Genomic DNA, 19,276 nt, shown 5'->3' with positions numbered 1-19,276 from the left:
GAACACCCAAAGCTGGGCAACCAGGGTGCTCCTCTTGTTTTTGAAAAGTAGTTCTCAAAATTCTCTGTCCTTAACTCAGGGTAGACAGGGTTGGTGGGTTTTGTGATGCCAAAATATTTGACAAGGCTGCCACCCCTGAACCCACAAGTATGAACCTGCTCTTTTCATCTGTGGCTATACAATGGAACTTCCAGTGCTGCTCATCTGTCCCAGGAAAGTGGTTCCAGGATTTCCCATGTAATCATCTGCACAGCAAAACCATTTTTCAATACTGGTTTGAAATTGCTTTCAGAAAAAAAGTGAAGACATGGCTATGGGATCAAGCCTTTGGCTAGTAAAGTAATGCAATGCTAGAAATGGCTCTGGATTACAATTTTGGACTGTATGTTTTTTTTTAATGTTGCCAAGATGTTTTAATTCTATGATTTTAATGTAACTGTTTATTTTTAATTGATTGTATATTTTATATGGCATTGAATTGTTGCTTATCTGTAAGGCCGCTCTGAGTACTGTTCGGGGTGAGAAGGGTGGGATATAAATATGGTAAATAAATTAAATGGCCATACCCAAGGTATACCTCGTTCCCACACTGTGGAATAATGCTCTTTGACACCACTTTAACTGCCATAGATATACTATGGAATTCTGGAAGTTGTAGTTTTGCAAGATTTTTCCCTTTCTTGACCAAAGGCCACTGCTACATTGCCATATAATGTAGTCTGAAACTGTATTATATGGTTAGTGTTCAATAAATGGAGTTGAATAAAAAGCATTATATGAGTCTACACACTTAGCATATACTGCAATCTCAAACTACATTATATGGCAGTGTAGATGGGGGCCAAGGGGGTGCATGTGCTTCACCAAACTGCAAATTCATAGCATGGAGACATGGTGGTTTGGCTCCATCTACAATGCCATATAATGCAGTTTTGATGCCTTAAAATGGTGTCAAACTGCATTCATTCATTCAAAGGGCCCTTCCATACAGACATTTAACCCAGAATATCAAGGCAGAAAATCCCACAATATCTGCTTTGAACTGGGTCATCTGAGTCCACACTGCCATACATTCCAGTTCAAAGCAGATAATGTGGGATTTTATTCAGTGTCTGGAAGGGGCCTCAGGCGTCGATGCGCCCGGAGCCCCTTTCATATAAGCGGGAACATTCCCACCTGTTTAGATCTACCTGGCGAGACTGCGTCATTCGCCCGCCCACCAGCCCTGTGCTTGGCGTGTCAATCAGCGAAAGGGCAGCCCCGATTGGCTCTCCGCGAGGGGGCGTTCCTGCGGCAGAGGGAGGCAGGGCAGCGCTGGGCGTCCCCTTGACCTGGCTCGCGCCTGGGACCCGGAAGCAGCGCCGATGCCTTGCGCCGCGCGCTGGGCGGCAGGCGGCTGGAGCCTCGTCCGCGGGATCGGTAGGTAAGGCAGGCGGCGAGGGCGCGGAGCCGTTGCAAGAGCAGCCGCCGCCACAGCACGGGCGGGGAAAAGGGGCATGCTTTGCGGAAGAGGCGCTGGCCTGATCGTAGCACTGGCCTCGGCAGCGCTTGTGTTCTGGCTGCAGGATGGCAAAGGTATACAGAAGCACCTGCCTTGGTGCAAGAGCCTGGCGCCTTTCCTCCAGCAAGGTTCCATGGGCCAGGCAGGAAGCTGGCATAGGTAGTGGCGTCCTTGGGAATGGCACCCCTTTCTCTCCTGGTTGCTTACTTAAAGTTGGCCTAAAGAATTTACTTATATACACACCTGTAACCTCTTCTTTGCATATACCTGATGATGACATAGGTTGCATCGACATCAGATGTGGGCAAACTTCGGTCCTCCAGGTGTTTTGGACTTCAACTCCCACAATAGGTATAAATAATAATATATTATTATAGGTATAAATGATAATAATATAATAATAATAATAATAATAATTACGATCTGCCAACTGCAAAAGGCCACTCTACTGGGATCTGCGCGCATCATCCGAAAATACATCACACAGCCCTAGACACTTGGGAAATGTTCGACTTGTGATTTTGTGATACAAAATCCAGCATATCTATCTTGTTTGCAGTGTCAGACTATAATAATAATAATATACACAATAGGTACAAATAATATATAAATAATAATGATAATAATGTACACAATATAAATAATATACACAATAATACACAATAGGTATAAATTATGATAATAATGTACACAATATAAATAATAATAATATACACAATAGGTATAGTAGAATTGTTTTTATTATTTATACCCGGCTTTCCTCTTTTAAACCAGACTCATAGCAGCTGACAACATTAAAAACAATGCAATTTAAAACCTACACCACATAAATATTAAAATGTAATTAAACATAGAATTTCCTCTATCATCTGTCTTAAAGAATTTACCTATATTCTGTACATATAATGAGAGTGACATAGGGTCCGTCTACACAGGAAAATTATTATTATTATTATTATTATTATTATTATTATTATTATGACTACTCTGCTTTCATCTCTTAAACAAGATTCAAAGCTGCTCACAACATGAAAATGATACAATTAAAAACCTACAACATATAATTATCAAAACAGAATTAAACAGAATTTACAAGTGCATATAGGTGAGAGTGACCGAAGGTGCAGCTACAACATAGAAATCTTAGTAGTAGTAGTAGTATTGGTATTAATATTATTAATAATGAAACCTACAACATATAATCAAATTAGAATTCAAAAGAATTTACAATTGAATATAGATGAGGGTGACCAAAGGTGCAGCTACACAGTATTAATAATAGTAATAATAAAATAATTATAATAAATTACCTCTCTTAAGAGACTCAAAGCAGCTAACAACATTTAAAATGATAGTTTAAAACCTACAACATACAATTATTAAAACAGAATAAAGCCTAGATTTACTCTATAGGTTGGCTTAAAAAATTTAGCTATATATCTTGTGCATGTAGGTGAGAGTGTCTTAGGGTGCGTCTATACCAGGCATGGGCAAACTTCATCCCTGCAGAAGTTGTTAGGAATTGTGGGAGTTGAAGTCCAAAGCAGCTGGAGGGTCAAAGTTTGCCAATGCCTGATCTATACTATTGAATGAATGCACTTCCACTGCCATGGTTCAATGCTGTGGAATCATGTGAGTTGTAGTTTTACAAGGTCTTTAGCCTTCCCTGCTGAACAGTGCAGGGAAGGCTGTGCTGTTTGGCAGTGCCACCATATTACAATCCTCATGATCCTATAGCACTGAGCCATGGCAGTTGAACTGGTGCCAATCTACAATAAATATATAGTGTAAATACACTGTTTAATTTTTAAAAATGAGGGAGGAAAGAATATAACACAGTTCTATGCATGTTGGCTCAGAAGTCAACTCTATTGAGTTCAGTGGTGCTATTTCAAGGGAAGTTTTTGTAGTATAGTAATGCTAGTTCTTATAATTCCCAATCCTTGTCTATGGTAGAGATAGGATTTATGGGTTTTGTGATGCCCAAACACCTGTGGAGACTGTAATCCATCTTCCGCAACACGTATGATTGAGCCTACAGTGCTTATGTAGGACAGTCAGGCTGTAACCACTCAAAGGTACTTCTAAGGCTATTTGTCTGTTCCAGGAAAGAGTTCTGAGTCACTGCAACTACACAATGTATATGAAGAATTAAGGGCTTATTAACTGTTGGAGCATTAAAAATACAGTACTGCAGATTTTTCTCAGCAGTCATGGAGATCCTAAGGCCCCATCTAGACTGCCAGTTTCATAATGCAGTTTCACTACATTGAACTGGATTATGTAGCAGTGTAGACTCATAATGCAGTTCAATGCAGTTAATCTGCATTATGAAATTGCTTTATCTGGCAATGCAGGTGGGGCCCAAGTCTAGGCATTATAGCCCTAAACCCACAGAACAATATACCTCGTGTAAATTCTATGAAGGGTGTCCCAGGAAAGGCTTGGCCTATATTAAATTTGGCTTCTCTACACAGTAATTATTTGTGGGTGTATCAGTGAACTGAATCTGCTGAACATAATTTAATATGAAGTGATGATGTGTGAGCTATCTCTGGATTTAAGTTGCAGTGACCCATTTCACAGGTGCAGATGACCAAGTGATTTCTCCAGGATATTAATAATAGTATATATTTTTGGTGTAGAAAGCGCTCTGGTGGGGACTGCATAATGTCCCTCTTTCACTTGTGTTTGCACCTTCAAGTCACCCGTTGACTTATGTCAACCCCATGAATGTCATAGGATTTCTTGGGCAAGGAGTACTCAGAAGTGGTTTTGTCAGTTCCTTCCTCTGAAATTGCATTTGTGCCAAGTAAATGCACAATCATATAAATAGTTCTTGAGCTGTGATAGAACTCTAAGAAATTGGCTGCTGGGCAGACAGGAAGCAGTGAAGTTTGCATACAAAGTTAGTATCATTTAAAGATGTGTTTGCTGTAGTTATACTTCATACGTGATACTGATGGAAGGCCATACAGATAAAACAAACCATCTGTTGTGGTTGCTATCAACAGCTAGGAATTAGCAAACTGAAGAACATAAACAGAATGTCCTTTTATTTTTCTTATTGCTTTGCCATTGGATGTATTTTCTATGTTTTGGGGAAGCAGAAAAGCTAGAGTGTTTTGGGAATTTGTTGTGAGCTCGCTCTATTGCCTTTCTCAATATTACATTGAGGAGGGGGTGCTTTAATTTTGAAGTCTGATGTAAAGCAGCAATGTGCTGTTTTTATTCTTGCTATAAAATTATATCCTTTTCCCCAGCCATCTCCATGTATTTTAAATTCAGGCCTCTTTGTACAAGAAGCTTTATATCAGTGCTGCTTAAGAGTGGGGTGGTGCAGAAATTGGTGCAGGGGCAGGAATGGTTGGCCTCCCACACTAGGTAATTTGTGAAACACAATTTTTAAAAGTACATTGGATACTTCTTAAATGCTTGGGACCAGAAATATTTTTGATTTCAGATTTTTTCCGGATTTTGGAATATTTGCATGTACATAATGAGATATCTTAGAGATGGGACCCAGGTCAAACCCATTTTAAATTCACTGATGTTTCATATACACCTTATACAAATAGCCTCATGGTGATTTTATACAATATTTTAAATACTTATGTGCCTGAAACAAACTTTGTGTACTATCAGAAAGCAAAGGTGCCACCCTGTGGACTGTTTGGGGCATTAGACATTTGGACTATTATGGAGCGAGGGATGCCAGGGACCAAAAGTGTTTGGGAATTTAGTATCAGATTTTGGAATATTTGCATATGCATAATAGACAAGGGACCGAAATCTAACCCATGGATGCATCGTGAACACCTTATAGTCTGGCGTTAATTTTATACTCCATATTTTCAGTAGTTCTGTGCATGAAACTAAGTTTTGTGTGCCATCAGAAACCTAAGGTGACCTCTTTCAAAGAATGCTGGATAGCCTTTATCCTTTCTTTCTCTTGCTGTGTAAGAGGTGGATAAGGTTATGTATAAGGTGTGTGTGTATGATTTAGAAGGCTTGTGCATAATTTATTATTTATCATATTTATATTCTGCCTTTCTCAACCCCAGAGGGGACTCAAGGAGGCCTAATAACAGGCAGCAATTTGATGCCATACACACATATATCAAATAAACAATTACAATTAAAACCAATAATTAAAACATGAATTATTAAAACATCAATTAAAATCACACCATCTTAAACATAATCTAGGGCTGTTCCATTTGTCAAGCACAATTTTTTAATAGTTACATATGACACTGCTCCAATTACTTGTCAAAAGCTTGGTCCCAAAGCCATGTCTTGAGTTTTTTCCAGAAGGTCAGGAGAGAAGAGGCAGATCTAATCTCACTGGGGCAGGAGTTCCATAGTCTCCCATAGTTAAAAGGTTTATAAGGCTTGTAGAGAAGGCTTGTATATGCAATATGTAAGGATTATGTATATGGTTTATAAGGATTCTGTATAAAGCTTGTATATACACTGTATAAGTCTTGTGTGTATCATTTGTAAGGCTTGTGTATTAGACTTGCATATACAGTGTATAAGGCTTATGTATATGATTTATAGGGCTTGTATATAAGGCTTGTGTGTATGGTTTATAAGGCTAGTGTATAAGGCTAGCATATACAGTGTATAAAGTTTGTGTACGGTTTAATGTGTTTAAGACTTGTATATAAGGCTTGTGGGTATGTGTTGTCGAAGGCTTTCATGGCCGGGATCACAGGATTGTTGTATGTTTTTCAGGCTGTATGGCCATGTTCTAGAAGTATGTGGGCGAAACGTCAGGAGAGAATACTTCTAGAACATGGCCATACAGCCCAGAAAACATACAACAACCTTGTGGGTATGGTTTATTGTGGGTACATGGTGTGTAAGGCTTGTGTATAAGGCTTGCATATACAGCGTATAGAGCTTATGTATATGGTTTATATGGTTTGTGTATTAGGCTTGTGTGTATGAGTTATAAGGCTTGCGTATAAGGTGTGTCGGTACCATTTATAAGACTTGTGGGTACGGTTTATAGGGCTTGTGTCTGCATTTTCCAAGGCCGCCCCTTCCCTCCCACCCTCTTAATGTATTCCGCGAAGCCGTGGCCATGAAGCCAGGGAGGGCTTTGTGCGTGAACTTGGCGGCGGGGCGCGCGCGCACGGAGCGTTGGCGGCGGGGAGAGCGCCATGCGCGGTGACGCCGTCCCGACTGGGGCCCTCAGGGATCCAGCCGGGGCGGGGGAGGGAAGAGGCCCGCCGCTCGGCCGGTGCGGGTCCTCGGAACCAGACTCTCCGTTGCGGTGGTGGTTCTTGTTCGCTGAGGCGATGAGGCGCAGGCCGGGCCTACTGGCGCTGCCTGCGGGCGGCTGAGGAGGACAGGCCAGGCCAGGCCGCGCCGCGCGGCTCAGCCGGGCCCTTTTGTCCCTGCGAGAGAAGGAAGGAGGGAGGGAGGGAGTTGGCCTTGGGATGCGGCGCGGGGGGCGTTAACCCTCCTCGCTCCGTCCCCGGCTCGCTGCCCGGCTGGCTGGGCCTTCGTCGGCGGCGGCGCCTCCTCGGCGGGCCTGGTGGCGGGGCCCGAGGGGGAGGATGCTGGCGACGACGCGGGGCTTCCTGTGGTCGGAGCTGGAGACGCGGGCGCTGCTGGGCATCTGGGGCGAGGCCGGGGTGCAGAGCGCGCTGGAGGGCCACTTCCGCAACAGCCATGTCTACCGCGACGTGGCCCGGCGCCTGGCCGAGCTGGGCTTCGAGCGCACCCCCGAGCAGTGCCGCATCCGCATCAAGGGCCTCAAGCGCCAGTACTTCCAGGCCCGCGAGGGGCTCCACCGCAACGGGCACACCCCGCCCCGAAAGGCGCCCCACGCCAGCGCCGCGCACGCCGGCGCCAACGCCTGCAAGTACTACCACGAGATGGACCGCGTCCTTGCCTCCAGGCTGCCCGGCCTGGGCCCCGGCGCCCCGCGGGGAAGCCCCCCCGTGAACCCCCAGGAAGAGGCCGCCGCCGAAAGGCATAGGCGAGGAGGAGGAGGAGGAGGAGGGAACCACCACGGCACCGCCGCCATCCTCGCCGCCGCGCCCCCTTCCGCCGGACCCGGGAGCCTCCTCCGCCGCAAGGAGGAGCAGCATAGGGAGGAGGAGGAGGAAGAAGAAGAAGAAGAGGAGGAGGAGGAGGAGGACGGGGACGAGCCAGGGTCTCCCCCGCGGGACCCCTTCACGCAGGACTCCGGGGAGTGCTCCTCCTTCGCCCAGCACCCCATCAAAGTGGAGAGCGCCCCCTTCGCCATCCCAGAAGGTGAGCCAGCGCACAATCAGAAATGGGAGCTCTGGGGGCTCCTCTACACCAGGGGTCACCAAACTTTTTAAACAGGGGGCCAGTTCAGGGTCCCTCAGACCGTTGGAGGGCCGGACTATAGTTGAAAAAAAACCTATAAACAAATCCCTATGCACACTGCACATATCTTATTTTGAATTAAAAAAAACAAACAGACAGGAACAAATACAGCCTCAATGGTAATCAGAATCATAGTAAAAATAATAAAGAGGGTTGGAAGAGACCCCTTGGGCCATTTAGTCCAACCCCCTTCTACCTTTGTGCACCAAAAGCACAAGCAAAGCACCCCTGACAGATGTCACCCAGCCTCAGTGTTGCTAATAATAATAAAATAAAAGCCTTCGATAACACAATAATAATAATAATACAGCATATCTGTCTTGTTTGCTGTGTCATACAATGTCGTGTCAATAATAATAATACATCACACAGTCCTAAACGCTGGGGAAATGTTCAACTTGTGATTTTGTGATACAAAATCTAGCATATATATCTTGTTTGCTATGTTATGCTGTGCCTTTGTGTCAATAATAATAATATCAAAGAGGGTTGGAAGAGACCCCTTGTGCTATTTAGTCCAACCCCCTTCTGCCTTTGTGCACCAAAAGCACTAGCAAAAGCGCCTCTTAAATAATAATAAAAATACCATTATAAACAAGCACAGCTTTGGAAGGCGTGCACCAGGTGAGGGAGGAGGTGGGAAAGGCATGCCCCTTTCCCTCCCTTGCGCTGCACGCGCCTTCCTTGGTGGAGGAGGAGGGAGCAGGGAGCCACCGCCACCACGGAGGGCGGATAAATGGCTTCAATGGGCTGCATATGGCCCCCGGGCCTTAGTTTGGGGACCCCTGCTCTACACTGTACAATTAGTGCACTTGTCATCGCCATGAGCTACCATGGGTACCTGGGAGGTGTGGTCCGGCCAGGCCCCCACACCCCTTGGCAGGGAAGCCCTTGTAAGACTAGAACTCACATAGTTCTCTAGCACTAAGGTTAGATAAGGCAGGCCCCAAGTTACAAGCAGCCAAATAATAATAATAATAATGATAATAGACTTCATTTGTATACCGCCCTATCTCCCCGAAGGGACTCAAGGCAGTTACCAACATATAGGGAAACATTCAAATGCCAGAAAGAAAACCATACAGACAATACATTAAAAAATACATTCAACAAAATAACACAATTTAACTTAACAGACAAAATAACAAAAACGGAAAACATTATAAAAAACCAAAATCATGTTAAAACATTCTAAAATAAAAATAACAATGTTAAAAGCCCATGTCATTGTGGCTCCATCAGTAGAGGTTCAGTAAGCCAATGACCAAGATTACAAAATGAATGTGGTCATCTATAAAAGGGCTGGGCAAGAGATAATGCAACAGTGTATCAAAGGGCCAGGGAAGTGGATGATGTTTAGGACAGATTAATATAGGGTTATCAAGGGACTGGGCCTAGGGACTAGTCATTCTCAATAATTTGCTGAAACATCCAGATTTTCAGGTCCCTACTAAAGGACAGTGTGGGAGCTTGCCTTGTTCCAGAGTCGGGGGGGGGGGGGGCTACCACTAAGAAGGCCCTCTCCCTCGTCCCCCCAACCGTGCTTGTGACAGTGGTGGAAGCGAGAGGAGGGCCTCCCCAGCAGATCTTAGAGCCTGCACTATTTCATAGGGGAAGATGTAATCACAAAGATCACATCTTTGCAAGGCCCAAAGCGTTTAGGACTTTATAGGTCATAACCTGTACCTTGAATTGGGACTGGAAAAGTATCGGCAGCCAGTGGAGCTGCTTTAATAGAGGCATCATGCGCAATTAGTGCAGCACAGCATCACTTGCCATCTACCATGCTACAGGATCCTGGGAGTTATGGTGTGGCCAGGCCCCCCGGCATCCCTTGGCAGGGAAGCCCTTATAAGACTAAAACTCGCATAGTTCCCTAGCACTCAGGATAGATAAGGCAGTCCCTGAATTACAAACAGTCAACTTACAATCAGTTAAGAACAGGAAGTGAAAAAATTCTATCCTTAGGAAAGGAAATTCACTCCTGAAAGAGTTATCATGGGGAAAGGGTTTCCACTGAAACTTTGGCACCAATCCTTATTTCCACATAAAGCCACATTTTTCAAAATCCAATTATCACAGTGATAGAAAGTGAGATGAAATTTATTTATTTGTTTACTATATATACCGCTTTTCTCACCCCTGGGGGGACTCAAAACGGTTTACAACAGGGGTCCTCAAACTTTTTAAGCCGAGGGCCAGTCCACAATCCTTCAGACTGTTGAGGGGCCGGATTATCATTTGAAAAAAAAAATACAATCAAATTCCGATGCACACTGCACATGTCTTATTTGTAGTGCAAAATAAGAGGAACAAGAGGAAGAAGAACAATGAAAGAACAATACAATATTTAAAAATAAAAACAATTTTAACCAACATACATTGATCAGGATTTCAATGGGAAATGTGGTCCTGCTTCTGGCCAATGAGATAGTCAAGTTAATTAGGATTGTTTTTGTTGTTGTTTTTGTGTGCCTTCAAGTCATTTCAGACTTTGGGTGAGCCTAAGTCTAAAATCTATTTATTTATTATTTATTTATTTACTGCATTTATTTACTACATTTGTATCACACCCTTCTGACCCCAAAGGGAACTCAGAGTGGCTTACAAATTATATGTACATACAATATATTATATTATTAGCATAGCACAATATTAGCATTAGATATTACTATATTGAACTATACCACTATACTGTAATATTATTAGTAATATTATATGTAATATAGAACATATAATTAATATTATTATATGGTATTATTATTAGTGTTATATTGTATTACATTATAATATTATTATCAATATTATATGTATATACAATATATTATATTATAAAACTGAGGGCGGGGGCCAGATAAATGACCTCAGAGGGCCACATCCGGCCCCCGGGCCTTAGTTTGGGGACCCCTGGTTTACAACATAATAATGGCAAAATTCAGTGCCAAATACACATGTAAACCAAATCATATATCTAAACAACGAACATATAATTATGCATTAAAATAGTAAAGCCATTCAAACATAAGATAGAGACAACATTTAGACATTAAAACATAGAATTAAAACACCTAATATAAACATTAAAATTACATGCTCTAAAATCTTAAACTGGGGCTGTTCCAATTGTCAATTGCACATATTTCCTATTTATTTTTTTGCACTGCATTACTTTACTGGCCAAAAGTTTGGTCCCATAATTATACTTTGTTTTTTTTCTGAAAGCCAAGATGGAGGGTGCTGATCTAATCTCACTGGGGAAAGAATTCCAGAGCAAAGCAGCCACCACTGAGAAGGCCCTGTCTCTCATCCCCACCAACCACACTTGCAAAGGAGGTGGGATCAAGAGCAGGTCCTCCCCAAAAGACCTTAACCTCCGTGGTGGTTCATAGAGGGAGATAGGTTCAGGCAATCTTCTGAACAGGGTCACAGATAGCAAAGCAAATTCCACAGACGTGTTAACCCTCAACAATGCTATCCAAAACTTACACACACACACACACACATATATATATACACATAATTGCCTGTAATAGGAATTGTTCTGACAAATTCAACTTAAGCAGCGTGTGTGTGTGGGGGGGGGGGGGGGGCTACAGAACCTATCTTGTCCGTAACGTGGGGACTGCCTGTTCATGGAGTAGACTTAATGCAAATTGGCACCTCTTTAACTGCCATGGCTCAATGCTATGGGATCCTGGGAGGTGCCGTTCTTCAAGGTCATCTCTGTAAAATTGATGTTACTATAAAAGGGCGTTGTTTTACTGCGCCATTGTATATAATGGTACTTGAGCATTTAGGAGGTCCAGGAACCAAATCCCAGCAGAAACCCAAAGCCCGCTGTACATTCAGTCACACAGAGCAACCCTTTCTTTTGCATAAAACCAGATAGGGAACAAAAAATACCTAATTTACAATCCCATTGCCTTTTGCCACCTTGTTCTTCCCATCCATAGAAGCAGAGTAACTCTGCACTTCCAATTTATCTCTATTCATTAGGACTCACTCTTTACTAAACATATTTTTATAGACTAAAGGAATTTATCTTTCAAAACGCAAAGGCTGTCTGTTAAGTCTGTTAGAAGTACGGTTTATTAAATATCCTTGTACATGCATGTATATGTCTAGAAATTTTAGTCAAAAAATCGACCCCCAAAACCTGTGTTGACCTATCCAAGGGGTCAGTGTGACTACTATGCCTTAACTTCTATCAAGAAACGATCCATTACCTCTGAGTTAGAGTGGTGAAAGGCAACAGCTTAGTCCATCCCAAGACAACTTAAAAGAAGCGCTGAGCCGCTCTACTCACTCAGTGTAACTGCATTGGCTATTTTCTTACTATTCCTGTCTAGCACAAAAGAAGGCAATCTCCACCATCCCTATTGTGGCGACAACCAGTTGTACAAAAGTTAGTGTGAGGCTAATCAGGAAAAAAAAATCAACTTCATTCCATTAGAAACGTTTTGAACTAGGCTCCTGTTAGTATTTTACATGCATCAGAATTTGTTTCTGCAGGTATCTTTCCTTTCTAAAATAAATTCCCTTTGATTTATATTATTATTGCCCCAGGAACATAACTGTGGAGCATCCCTGATTTTGGCACACCAGTTGCTAACTCTGTGTTACACATTTTCAGCAATAAAAAGGACCAAGGTACTTGGTGATTTTCTCTTCATGTGTAGCAGCATTCTTTCATACTACTGCACACTTCAGAAGGCACCATCCCATTGAAATATCACACAATAAGGAGATCGAGTTCCCAAGCCAGACAAAGAATCCTTAGCTTAACCTCTGATCTAATTAGGGGGGTAGAAAATCTTTCAGGTGGAAACAAAATGCTCAGTTTGATGCTCAATATGGTGCCAGACCTCTTACACAATACCATTCAAATTCATTTATTTATATATTGTAGGAGCAATATGATGATGTATGTACTAATCTCTGTACTATTTGTACATGCATCTCTTGTGTTTTCTTTTTTGAAAGTGTAATAATGAGAGATGTTCTAGTGTTTACATCTCCTCATAAACCTGGCTTCAAAAGCTGACACCCCTAGGCCAGTTTGCTCACATTTAGAACAAACTCTTACATGTAAATAATAGTGTAGGAGAAATGTTTATACCGTAGTAGCACCCTTAAAACTGCAAATAAGACAATGTGAATATATTGCTGTGAAAGCTTAATTTCAGTAAATAAACAATTTAATACATGCATACTTTTAACCATTCAATCCTGAGGGTGTTTATTCAGAGGTCAGCCCCACTGTGTGCAGTGAAATTGTTTATCTATTTACAGTGTTCCCCCACTTATCGCTGGGGTTAGGTTCCAGGACCACCCACAATAAGTGAAAATCAGCGAAGTAGGGATACTATATTTATTTTAATATTTATACATTATTTTAGTAGTTATACACTATTTTAAGTCTTTATCAACCAATCGTATGTTAATAAATCTCCTCCTCCTGTTGCCGCTTGGGCTCCTTTTCTCTCCCTTTGGCTTCTCCTTCCTCCCTTCCTTAGGATGTAAATTGTAATTTTTTATGATTTGTAATGGTCTTTTAGAGTTTATTGAAAAACCGCGAAACAGCGAATCTGCGAAAAGTAAACCGCGAAGTAGTGAGGGAACACTGTATTGGAAATTTTCAGATCACTGAAACATATTCGCATTTTTCGGTTCTTACTATATTTTCTGCTATAAAGTACAAATATTTAAACAATGCTTGTATAAACTTTAGCAGACAAGCTGAGAAAGTTTTTACCACATAGTTAAAATAATAGATCAGGTACTCAAAAATATGCAAGCCAGTTGCTAAATTGGAATTTCTGTCAAGTGTGGAATTAGTATGACACTTTTCACTACTTAAATTTCTTTAAGTACAGTTATTCTTACAAACTCATTTGCTTCTGTTTTAGGTTTTAGGCAAATTAATGCTCACACCAATGCACCACCCTTATTATCTCAGGCTAAAAGATCAAGAAAACGTCATGGAAACTTAACACTGGACAAAATGATGGAAAGGTTTCTACTACAAAGCATGGATACTGAAGAGAAGTTTTACAAATATGAAGAGCAACGGCTTAAAACTGAGGAAAACCGACGAGAAGCTGAGCATGCTAGGGAGTTCCAGATGTTGCAGATGTTGGGACAGATGTTAGCAGGCATTTCCTCCACGGTATCACAAAGGTCACAGTATATGCCGAGCAATCCTTCACAGAGATCAAATCACCGATCATATGGAGATAATTTTAACTATAATTCTATGACGACATTATCTCCTCCCATAGGTACCAGTTTCTATTGAATAAATATTGTCTGCACCTGATAGTTTGAGATGTGTGGGCCAATGGGTTGTGAAATCCTCAAAAATCAGCAGAATTATTCTTGGGCAGTTTTGGGGGCAGTTTGCAAAATGAATGAATACATTGAGCTGAGATTACAAAAGTTCATTTGGTCATAGGATTTATATGCAGGTTCTGCTGTTTTACAGAATTGGTATGGATTAGATTGCAATGGCTTAAACAATTTGCATGGCTCAAATTTTTAAAATTATGTTGAGTAAACTTGTGACTAGCAGATTAAGAGGAGTATTCTGTTTATTTTGATAATAAAAATCACATCACTTGATGGTTAGCCATTTGTGACTGATCTGGAATTAATAGTTTCTCTTAATAGTGACTGAGGTAGAATGGGTCAGTATTGGCAACTACAAAGGATAATTTATAAACAGTGTATGAGTGGTTAAAATTGATATTTTTTTAGAACGTTTTTGGGTATTTTACATATAATTATCACTTCCTGTTCTCTTTCATGTGTGGAAGTTACTTTTTTAGTAGGAGTAAGAATATGTTAGGTAGTCTAAATCTTTATTCAAGTTGTTATAGGGGCTGGAATCCTGTTGGGAAGTCACAAACGAATAAGCACTGTAGTAGCAATACTATGCAGTACTCCCATCCTGAGTCCCCAATCCCCACTTAACATGCATTGTTGCTGTGATTGATGAGTGTCTGTTCCTTTTTTGACTGGGAAAGAACTGCTGTTCCTATACCCTCCCACTCGCAGTCTCCATTGAGATGGCAGGAGTTGGGGTGATTGCCAAAATTCCCCTCATGGTAAAAATTGCTCTCATGAGGCAATACAGGACTGTCAGCTGGCTGATTCCTGAGGGATAGAGGAGCAGACCCCTATCGAGTGCAGCAACTGCTGCACGATAAGTGAGGATTGGGGAAATTGCCATCCAGCCTCTGCTTAAATACATCCAGAGAAGAGGACTCCACCATGTTCTGAGGCAGCATATTCCACTGCCAAACATCTCTTACTGCCAATTCCTAATGTTTTGGTAGAATCTTTTCCTGCAGCTTGAATCCATTGTTCCATGTCCTAGTCTTTAGAGTAAGAGAAAACAAGCTTCCCAGCAGATGATCAGCAGTTGTGGGACCCTATATTAAATTGATGTCCCAGTCACTTTAATCTATATTTACTTGAATAGGAATGCATTTAGGTAATTGGAGAAAGTACTGTCAAACCAAGTAGTTTAGAGCAATGATTCTCAGGTTATCTGATGTACAAGACTAGAGATCATGTTTGTCTAATGTGCCAGGAGCCAAAACTAAACTTATGACTATTGATACAATTGTTTGTTTGTTTCCTGAAAACCTGCCAGAGAGTAACAACACTTTTTGGGGGACCGGCACTTTAAGTAGCATTGGTTTAGGGTAAATGGTAAGAAAAACTGTAATTCTTTAGAAAAAAGAAAATAATATTGATTAAAAGCCATTAGATCTCTTAATACTTCCAGTTTTTGTCAAGGAATATCACTCATTTGTCTAAGATTTTTTGAGATTTAATCAATGGTATTCAATTTGCAATATAGAACTTGGTAAAATCTAATGTTTATTCTTGTTAGTGTGCATCATTTTGTGCAAATTCTTCATTCTTGTGATTGTTTAGAAAGATCTGAATGCAGTTTCTGGAATTGAAGCCTGAACAGATCCGGAATGGATTTAGCACGTGTCACTGTTCTAATACATCATGGGTATGCCCCTCCCAGAAGAGTTTATTGAAAAAAAAATGACCACAAGTAGAATAAAATATGATAAGGTATCGGTATATTGGAAGGGCACTACACATCGAGTGCCTGTGTAAATAATAAGCTAATACTATTGATCTGTTGCATTTCCAGTAAAGTTTTAGGTCTCTATTCATTTGCTAGATTTATTAAATAATTGGGATTTCCATAGACGTTTTGCTGTTCAGCTGTTTGGAGTCCCCCCCCCCCCCTTTCTGTTGGATTTCCAGTAAAGTTCTAGATCTTGATTCAATTGCTGAATTTATTAAATAATTGGAATTTCCATAGATGTTCAGCTGTTTAGAGTTCCCCCCCCCCCTTACGGATTTTGTCCTGTGTACTATTCACTGTCCCTCCACAGGTACTTAATGGTCCTTATCAAATGTTTCTGATTGTGACAGCTAAGTATAACTTGAACGAGTTTTTTAAAAAGTACATAGGCTATGCTTAAATAGAAACATTAATGAAGAACATCAATTTGATAGCAATTAATTATGTAATTTGAACTTTCATTTAGAAGATTAATTACCAAGACTGCAGAAAAATGGAGGATTAGCTGCATGAATTTATTCATTTTTTGATCTTAAGATGAAATGCACATGTGACTAAAAAGTCAGCAGTTTCTCTCCTAGAAACTGACCTGAGACAATTCTGATTTGCAGTTAGAGATTTAAGTGATTGAGACCCCAGCCCATTCCTCATAGCAGCACAGTTTCCCTCTCATCAGTGCTATTATTGCAGTTGTAGGAGTTAATTCAGTTCATAAAATTTCCAGCCCTTGTGTCTGCAATATGTTTTCTAAATGACTCCTACATTATGGGTCTATTTCAATGGGTGCTGAGGCTGCAGCCCAGTTTCCACTTACCTTAGAGTAAACATCATTGGGGTCTGAGTAGATGTGAATAGACTTATAGGGAACTGAAGTACTTCTGTTTCATAAAGTCCAAATTTGTAGAACACCTGACAAGGACTACCATGTAATTCACAAGAGCTTTACAATTCATGTATCTGGTTCTTGATATGCAGGAAAGAAAGCAACATGTGCATGCATTTTCTTAGAAGTATGTGATTTTGCCCATTATGAGAATGTAAGAAGATGATGCCTGTTTGTGAAGGTCCCAAAATCTTCTTCTGCATCATTTTGCAAATGATTTTACAACCACTTGCTTTGGTGACGATGGTACAGAACATGGTTCAGCAAATAGACACCAACCCATATGTTTTATTTAAGTATAGTAGAGTCTCACTTACCCAAGCTAAACGGGCCAGCAGAAGCTTGGATAAGCGAATATCTTGGATAACAAGGAGAGATTAAGGAAAAGCCTATTAAACATCAAATTAGGTTATGATTTTACAAATTAAGCACCAAAACATGTTACACAACAAATTTGACAGAAAAAGTAGTTCTATATACAGTAATGTTATGTTGTAATTACTGTATTTACGAATTTAGCACCAAAATATCACGATATATTGAAAACATTGACTACAAAAATGGCTTGGATAATCTAGAAGCTTGGATAAGCGAGGCTTGGATTAGTGAGACTCTACTGTACTATTAAAAGTAAGTAAGATTGTGTGAATTGTTGGATGTCTGGTAACAGGAAGTAGATTTGGTGTTGCAACAAGTTGAAAGACTTTTTACTCGTCAGGATTGCGCCTGCTTACTGATACATACTGGCTGTTAAATGAACTAGAGACCCTCAACTCATGGTTTATTTGGTTTAACTTCTGGATTTGTCAGGAACCAGTGCTCAGGCTTATTTTGTCCACCTGTTCTTTCTTTGGTTTATTGGGTTTATTGGGTTTATTAGCTAGAGTCCCGAATCTTGTCAAGTTAAGCTTTCTGTAAACCAGAAGTCTGTTTAGCTGCTCTTGCTGCAAGTAGGATTAATTTGGCAACATGTGCCAGAAAGCTACTCTGGAATAAATATTCTTGTTTACATTATAATTAACTTGATGGCCTGATTTATGCCATCATATTCATGGTGTACATCAGGCCATTTCAATGATGGTGGAAATTAGATCATCAAGTTAATTACAATATAAGTAAGAATATTTAGCATTTTAATTTATTAGAAGTATGTAAAAATTCACGTTATATTCATATTTTGAAAAGTTCATATTTGACATAACAAATGTCTGGGTTTTTTTCAGTTATAGAGAGATCTTTTTCAATGCACAAAACACATTCTATAAAGGAAATGGAGAATATATTCCAACTGGTGCGAAACATCATTCCTCCTCTAACTGCCAAAAAACATAAAGGCCAAGATGGACGAATAGGAATTGTTGGAGGATGCCAAGAGTAAGTGAAAATATATATCATCCAAATACTGCTTAATCACCAGTGATTTAATGGTTCCCCCCACACCTTTGATCATCAGTTGTGCCACTTTGACTGCTTAAAAGAAACAGGGCATCCCCTCTCCGCAATTCTTAAAGAGCTTGCTTCTCTGGGTTTTTTTTTCTCCTGATCAGTTTTTAGACATTGCAAGCAACCAGTTGAGTGACTGTTTACAAGCATAATATACCTGTTGCTGTGAAAGGCATGAGTAACATATATTACAAACAATACAGTTCTTTTTTTAAAAGTTGAAGCCAAACCACAAGAGACATAGTTGGGATCCCTCCTCAGAATCAGCCCCACTCTAGGGTAGGTCTCAGGAAATGCAGCACATGTGTCTGCTCTTTTTGCTGCCACCATCCACTGCTGATTACACCTAAACTTTTCATGGGTTGCTACTCTATACTGTTTAGGAGCAAAGGGAGGCAGTCTGAAGAATTCTTCACTGCTAATTCCTTCAACTCCTTTCTGCAGATGATTTGGTTAAATGAGACTTAAACAATAATTGACCTCGAAGATGCAATTAGGAAAGCAGATCCACTCCCATTGTGTAAAAGTTACAAAATCTTATAGGAGAAAGTACATGTGTCAAATTCAAGGCCCGTAGGCTGATTCCAACCAACATGTGAACGACAACTCCTGTATTCATCATTAGACATGATGACTAGAACCGATGGGAGTTGTGATGCAGCAACATCTGGAAAACTGCATAAGGGATAGGAGTTGTCTTTCGATAACCTCTGGGGACCAAATTGGGTAAAAACTAAAGAGCATCGATCATTATGTTAAAAATTATAGTTGGCTCTCTGTAGCCATGGATTCTCTATCCATAGATTAAATGCCTCTTTGAAGGCAACCATAAGGCTGATGTGACCCACATTGAAAATGAGTTTGATACCCCTGAATTAGGAAGTATGGAAAATAAAACAAGAAGGCAAATTCTAAACCAAGAAATGCATATATAATTAACTTGATTTTCTTATCAGCCAAAAAC

At 40.7% G+C, this 19,276-nt stretch overlaps 1 protein-coding gene across 5 annotated transcripts in view; it reads left to right on the top strand.

The window, feature by feature from the left end:
- The first annotated feature begins 1,271 nt into the window (after positions 1-1,271).
- Positions 1,272-19,276, top strand: part of naxd (NAD(P)HX dehydratase) — a 32,039-nt gene continuing 14,034 nt past the window's right edge. Inside the window, exons 1-3 of one of the 5 annotated variants that reach the window (XM_062975453.1) lie at positions 1,310-1,419; positions 13,783-14,154; positions 18,093-18,243. In XM_062975453.1, the coding sequence (XP_062831523.1) occupies positions 1,365-1,419; positions 13,783-14,154; positions 18,093-18,243 (578 nt within the window). In that variant the 5' untranslated portion in view covers positions 1,310-1,364. The other 4 variants (XM_062975452.1, XM_062975455.1, XM_062975454.1 and 1 more) reach the window with 4 other exon arrangements.

This window comes from Anolis carolinensis, chromosome 3 (assembly GCF_035594765.1).
Source record: "Anolis carolinensis isolate JA03-04 chromosome 3, rAnoCar3.1.pri, whole genome shotgun sequence".
Classification (NCBI taxonomy): Eukaryota; Metazoa; Chordata; class Lepidosauria; order Squamata; family Dactyloidae; genus Anolis; species Anolis carolinensis.
Note: the sequence above shows the minus strand (reverse complement) of the source record. Positions and strands in the feature narration are given on the sequence as shown.